The sequence below is a fragment of the Solanum dulcamara genome, chromosome 6 (assembly GCF_947179165.1).
Source record: "Solanum dulcamara chromosome 6, daSolDulc1.2, whole genome shotgun sequence".
NCBI lineage: Eukaryota > Viridiplantae > Streptophyta > Magnoliopsida > Solanales > Solanaceae > Solanum > Solanum dulcamara.
The window spans coordinates 3,349,344-3,356,791 of NC_077242.1; the positions used below are offsets into that span (position 1 = coordinate 3,349,344).

A 7,448-nucleotide genomic window follows, 5' to 3' on the forward strand; every position below is an offset into this window, starting at 1 on the left:
TACTTGTGCCTTTTATCTTTCATTATTTTATTGTCTGATTACTCTGTTATACATTTAAAAAGTTCCTTAATTTCATTGATGTTGAGAGCTGAAATAATTGCTTTATAAATATAATACTTTCCCACGTACGAAATCCGAAGAGATCTTATAAAATCTCGATTAGTTCATCGTATTATAAATAAATAAAAAATCATCTTGAGCTAAAACAAAAAAAATAATGGATGATTCCGAATTTGACTTTGGCCAATTAGATCAACTATTCAACTTTCTTTCTTCTCCTCCTCCGCCACCTCCGACTACTCTTCAAAATCAAGATTCATCATTTTCATTACAAACACAAAACTCTAATTTTGTCATTACAAGTACTCATCATGTGCCTACAAAGAAACCAATTGTCACCAATCATGTGATTAAAAAGAAACCAATTTTGATCAAGAATATTAATATTATTGTTGATCAAGTTCAAGATAAAGAAAAAGTAGTGGAGAAGAAGAAAGTTATGAGAAGAGATGTTGAAAGGCAAAGAAGGTGCGATATGGCTAAGCTTTACCAACGTTTGCGCCTTCTTATTCCTTCCAAGTATCTCATGGTGAGTACAACATTTTATTTATATTTTGTGTGTGTGTTTTGACACAAACATAAACATAAAAATATTTTCATTAATTTTTTTTCAAAAAATGTTTTCCGTGTTTGCTTGGTCAATGAAAATATTCTTTGACAAATCAAACATAGCCGAGTTTGTTCCACATGAGTTGTGGGAGGCTTGATTGGTTGCCGGTCCTCACCGTTCAACTAGTGTTTGAAGTCGACTTATGCTCAATATTCATTTCTTATCAAACATCAAATTTATGACTTTTTTTATGAAAAACATTTTCCCCAAACCATACGCGTCAAATGGATTAAGATCTCTATCGTGTTAAATATATTATATGTGTCAAAAACACACATAAACTATCATTTTTTATGAGTTTCATACTTAAACTATCACTTATTACTTTCAGAAACACATCTCATAGTGTATGTAATACACTCTCTACATGGATAAAATATTACACCTTGACAAAAATTAAATAAACTATTAATATTAGTTAAAAATTAAAGACTAAAGTGTTTCTATCCCAAAAAAAGAAATTATTTTTTTATAAAAGAAATTACTTTTTGAAAAAAAATTAAAATTAAAAAATATTTTGCTCACGCACTCCACCATCTCTATTTTTTTAAAATCTCTTTTATAAAATATTATAAAAAAAAATTCATACTTCACCCCTTCCCCCACCTCTTCCTAAAAAATGTTATTATTTTTATTTTTTATTTTTGAAAATAAAATTATACTCACCTAATCTATCCCTCCGCTCTTAATTTATATATATATATATATATATATATATATATATATATATATATATTAAATATTTTTCTCATTTTGTATTAGATATGTACATAAATGTTTAGGAAAATATTTTTTCTACTTGCGTACCGAATATAACAGAAATAAAAATTTTATTTGAAGAAAAGTATTGCAGCAAATAAAAAATATTTTTCAAAAATCATATGTATATATCTAACACAAAACAAGAAAAAAAAAATTGAAAACGGAGGGTTAGGAGGGGTGGGGTAGAATTTTTTTTTGGTTTAAGAAAATATCTAAATTATTCTATGAAGGGGAGCGGGAGGTGAAGTAAGAATTTTTTAAAAAACTTTTATAAAATAAATTTAATAAATAAAATTAAAACTAAATAATGGGGGGTATGATGAGAGAAAGTGGCGGAGTCAGGTAAGAAAAATATTTTTATTTTATTTTATAATTTTTTTGGGCGGAAGATAGTAATACTTTAATCTTTAATTTTAACTAATTCTAATAATTTATTTAATTTTTGTTAAGGTGGAATATTTTGTCCATGTAGAATGTGATGTGACAAAAAAATTTATATGAAAGAGAGAGTGCAGTACACACACCATGATGAGAGTGTAATAAAATAGAGATGTGTGTTTCTCAAACTAATAAATAACAGTTTAGGTATGAAACTCAGACTCCCAATAGTTTAGATATGAAACTCAAAAAAAAAGGATAGTTTAGATGTGTTTTTGACACTTATCTCTTATATGTTCCAAGTGAGAAACTATTACAGTCCAACATTGGTATAAGATGGGCAATTTGTTTTCTTATATTATTTTTGAACATTCTCATCTCAAGCTAATTTGTTGAGATTGAACTACGATCAAGGTTCATTTTTTATCATGGTATTATTGTTAGTCAGCAGGTCCATCCCATTTTGCTGTTTATCGGTATTGTGCCCCATATATTATATTGTCCATATTTTAGATGTTCAATTTTAATTACATGGTAATTTATTTTTATATCATCTTGTAAGGCAATTGTCATTTCAAGAACTAGTTTTTGTGGTAATTCTTATAATATAAATCATTTTTTTTCTAATGATGATACAGGGAAAGAGATCTATATCTGATCATCTAGAAGAGATTGTGGATTATGTAAAAGACTTGAGGAAGAATATAGAGGACTTGGAAATAAAAAGAGAAAAATTGAAAGATATAAAAAATGTTATTTGTAGCTCTCAATTGGCACCATCTTCTTCCTCTATGAAATTAAGTGACGATGATGGAGATAGAATAATAGTGAAATCATGCAATGGAGGAGTGGAAATTTCAATAAAAGGAGGGATTTCTCTTTCAAAAGTGCTTAAAGTTGTTATGAAAGGAGGACTTATTGTTAATTGTTGTGTTTCCTCCACAATTAATCGAAGGCTTATTCACATCATTCAATCTAAGGTAAGCTGCTAAACTAAGTTATTTCTTATTTTTGTGTAGGTGAATACAAAAAAAAAAAAATTATACCATGTATATTACTTCGTTTATTTCATTTTATGTGACATATTTTATTTATTAATTAATTCAGAAAGAAATGACACATATTTATATTTAAAAATAATTAACTTTACACTACTCATGTTTCCCTTATAGTGAAAAATTCTATCTCACCATGTGAATGTTATTGTATGTTTAAGGCTCCAATTTTCAAAAGTTTTACAGACATACAAATATTATGATATATAGTCGAGTCTATAAATTTCAAAACTCTTAATTTATTTCTTGAACTGAGATAAACTGTCACAATAATTAAATTGAGGTGAGGGGTAGTTAAACCCTATATATTACTCCTTAGCCATTTTAATTTGTTTTTCCTATTTAGTTTTTTCCTACTTTGTTTCAAAAAGGATATTTATTGTTTTTGCAACTCTTTAATTCTAACTTTCAGAGTGACATGCTTAAGATCATAAAATTAAAGTATATTTAATATATTTTACATATCTTTAATTTAAAATCATAAGATTTATAAAAAAAAAATTACTTTTGTAAACTCCATGTGAAATTAAAATCATACAAACAAAATGAATCGGAGAGAGTACTATTGAGGAGAATAGAATCCTAGATTGACTTTGTGTGTGTTGAAATCTCAATCTGTTGAGTCTAATCTTTATATGCAGTGACCTAATTGAAAGAACTGAATATATTTGGAACTTATTTATGTGCAGGTTAATACAAGAGGGGATATTGATCTTGCAATGCTACGATCCAAGTTAATGAGTATATCTTAGGCATAATATTTCGGGATTTTCTGAATTTAAACTTTTTTTGTTTGATGTACATTTAAATTATTATTTTTCATAAGAAAAGAAATAAAAAAGTCTATTTATTTTTTTCATAAAAATATTTCTCTTCATACCGGACACACCTTAGTGATTCTCTTTTGTGTTTACATAAAAACTATTCCTAGCTACTTATAAAAGGACAATTTCAAATATATACAATAAACTAATTAGTTTACAATAAATATAGTCATATTTTATTTACATAAAAATAGTCAAAAATCATAAAAAATATACAGTGACTATACACTATAGCTTGCCAAAAGTTATAGAAGTATACACTGACTATACAATATGGATAACTTATACATGAATTATACACTGAATATACATTATGGTACATTCTATACATGAAATATATACTAAATATACATGAATATACACCAAATATATATGAATATACACCGAATTAAAAAAAATTTAACAATTAAAATGACCAAATAACTATCTACTGTTATTATCCCTTTATAAAACCAATGTCCTCATATGTCAAAATCATTTAAAGATCGAACTTTTTCTACCGATGTCCCCAAAGGAACCTAATATCATGTTGAGAAAAAAAATAAGAAGTCCACGAAGGCACAAAAACTGAAAAAAGGATAGGGACATCACTTATCTTATTTATTTTCAGGATGAAGAATTATATTCTTTTCTTCTGTTCATATATATGATGTTTTTAATTTTTTTAAAAAATATATTTTAGATAATTAAAAAGGTATTAGCTTTTTGTCAAATTTATTTTTATTTACTTAAACAAAATTTTAACATAATTGAAAAATAATATTGATAAATTACTTAAGAAGTGTGCTCAGGTTAAAAATATCATAAAATATAAAGGAAAATTACTTGAGTGGGTATTTTTTAATAATTAATTACTAATTCTAGCGATACTTTTTATTTATTAATTATCATCTATAACAATACATATCAATACTATGATAAATTTGTTATGTATGAAAAGTGAATTATGCATGTAATATAAATGTGTTTTAAAATATAATAGACTTGTTTGATAAGAAATTGACACAATGTATTATAAGTGTATTAAAGTGTATAATAAATATATTATCTATGAATAAAACTTATATTATATGTGTTTTATAAATTGTTCTTTCTAATATATATTAAAATTGTATTATAAATATCTAATAAAAACATAATACTATAATTATAATTAATAAATATTTTTTTAATATCGCATATCCACCTAAGTTCCCCAAATATAAATCGTAGGAAGTATCTGGAGTATATGAAACTAACGCACAATGTTGGTTGTATTTGTCGAAAGTCTTCAAGTGTTCAATAATTGTGTCACATCTTGGTAGAGGCGGAATAATAGAAATTCAATAGTTTGATTTAAATTAAAAATTTATTTAATTAAAGCAATTTATATATAGTGCTATTACCTAATTTTTGTGAACTCTTTTTTTCCCAGGTCATTTTAGCCACTCCCCCCCCCCCCCCCCCCAGGCTCATCATTTAGGTTTCGGACTCTTATTCAAGTGAAAAGAGTGAATGAAATATGGCATTAAAATGGATTAAACGTGAGAATATTAAATTCAATTATTCTACCTACTTGTGTTTTTTCTCTCTCATAAATGATTTTATTAGTATGTCGTATACTCTATCATGATAGAAAAGAATTTTTTATTGTAGGGGTAACTTTTTTCAAATTTTAATTTTTTTTTTGTGTGCATGAAATATCAAACTGAATTAATTCGATTTGATTCAACGTTTTTAAATTTGATTACTTCGATATGAATCCGATTAATGAACTATTTTTCTGCTTGTATACTAGACTACATCCAAAATTGAATTCAAAATGAGCTGTGTTTAGTAGCAGCCAATAACAATGCAATGTAGCACAACATAGAGAAAGGAGCCCTCTCTATTTTGTGCATGCAGTAGTTGGATTTTACTAAGCAAAGGCTTTGGACATGCAAAATGAAAATCATGATTAATCAATGCTTGAATATGTAATTTTTAGATTATGATATCATATTTTAAATTCTCAAAAAAAAAATTATTTGAGATTTCAATTCATGATTTTAAAGACTCATGCTCCATGTGAAGTGATTGTCTACTAAATAATAATTAGATACTACTATTATTGTTGACTAATATATTTTTATAAAATTGTGTGTATTTAAAACTGTGCAAACACAAACATTTGTGGCGCATTAAAATATTCCTATATCTTGCTTATGAATTATTGTTGTTTGCGCATTCGGTAAGATTGTATTATAAGAATTGGGGAAATTTAGATAATTTTCTTGTGGACTTTTTATGCTTATGAGAAAAAAATACAATTTAAGAATTCAACTTGTATGGCTATAAATCATTTCATTAAGAGTAAAAAATGATAATTTTAAAATTAATTTTTTCTAATATAAAAATGTGATATTTTTAAGTGGAATTTTTGTAACTCATCTGGTTAGCTACCTGAATTTTCACCTTATTTGTATGACTATAAATCATTTCATTAAGAGTAAAAAATGATAATTTTAAAATTAATTTTTTCTAATATAAAAATGTGATATTTTTAAGTGGAATTTTTGTAACTCATCTGGTTAGCTACCTGAATTTTCACCTTATTTGTATGGCTATAAATCATTTCATTAAGAGTAAAAAATGATGATTTTAAAATTAATTTTTTCTAATATAAAAATGTGATATTTTTAAGTGGAATTTTTGTAACTCATCTGGTTAGCTACCTGAATTTTCACCTTATTTGTATGGCTATAAATCATTTCATTAAGAGTAAAAAATGATAATTTTAAAATTAATTTTTTCTAATATAAAAATGTGATATTTTTAAGTGGAATTTTTGTAACTCATCTGGTTAGCTACCTGAATTTTCACCTTATTTGTATGACTATAAATCATTTCATTAAGAGTAAAAAATGATAATTTTAAAATTAATTTTTTCTAATATAAAAATGTGATATTTTTAAGTGGAATTTTTGTAACTCATCTGGTTAGCTACCTGAATTTTCACCTTATTTGTATGGCTATAAATCATTTCATTAAGAGTAAAAAATGATGATTTTAAAATTAATTTTTTCTAATATAAAAATGTGATATTTTTAAGTGGAATTTTTGTAACTCATCTGGTTAGCTACCTGAATTTTCACCTTATTTGTATGGCTATAATTCATTTCATTAAGAGTAAAAAATGATAATTTTAAAATTAATTTTTTCTAATATAAAAATGTGATATTTTTAAGTGGAATTTTTGTAACTCATCTGGTTAGCTACCTGAATTTTCACCTTATTTGTATGACTATAAATCATTTCATTAAGAGTAAAAAATGATAATTTTAAAATTAATTTTTTTCTAATATAAAAATGTGATATTTTTAAGTGGAATTTTTGTAACTCATCTAGTTAGCTACCTGAATTTCCACCTTATTTGTATGGATATAATTCATTTCATTAAGAGTAAAAAATGATAATTTTAAAAATAATTTTTTTCTAATATAAAAATGTGATATTTTTAAGTGGAATTTTTGTAACTCATCTGGTTAGCTACCTGAATTTTCACCTTATTAGTGAGAATTCAACTGTATACCTTCTTTTGCCCCTCCTCAAAATTTTCGCACTTTTTTATTTTTCTAATGATTGAAACCCATAACTTTAAGATTGAAACTGATTGTCATTTACCATTCGAACAATCCCGCTCTTATCCTGAAAACCTCGATTAGTTCATCCAATTATATATAAAAGACCAATAGCAATAACCACAACTAAAAATTAAGTCATCTTGGGCATAAGAAAACA

At 25.4% G+C, this 7,448-nt stretch overlaps 1 protein-coding gene across 1 annotated transcript; it reads left to right on the top strand.

The window, feature by feature from the left end:
• The first annotated feature begins 217 nt into the window (after positions 1-217).
• Positions 218-3,627, top strand: LOC129892580 (transcription factor bHLH120-like). Its single transcript, XM_055968158.1, has 3 exons — positions 218-589; positions 2,449-2,790; positions 3,555-3,627. Exons 1-3 carry the CDS (start codon positions 218-220, stop codon positions 3,615-3,617), a joined length of 777 nt encoding a protein of 258 aa, XP_055824133.1. The 3' UTR covers positions 3,618-3,627.
• Positions 3,628-7,448: the final 3,821 nt, after the last annotated feature.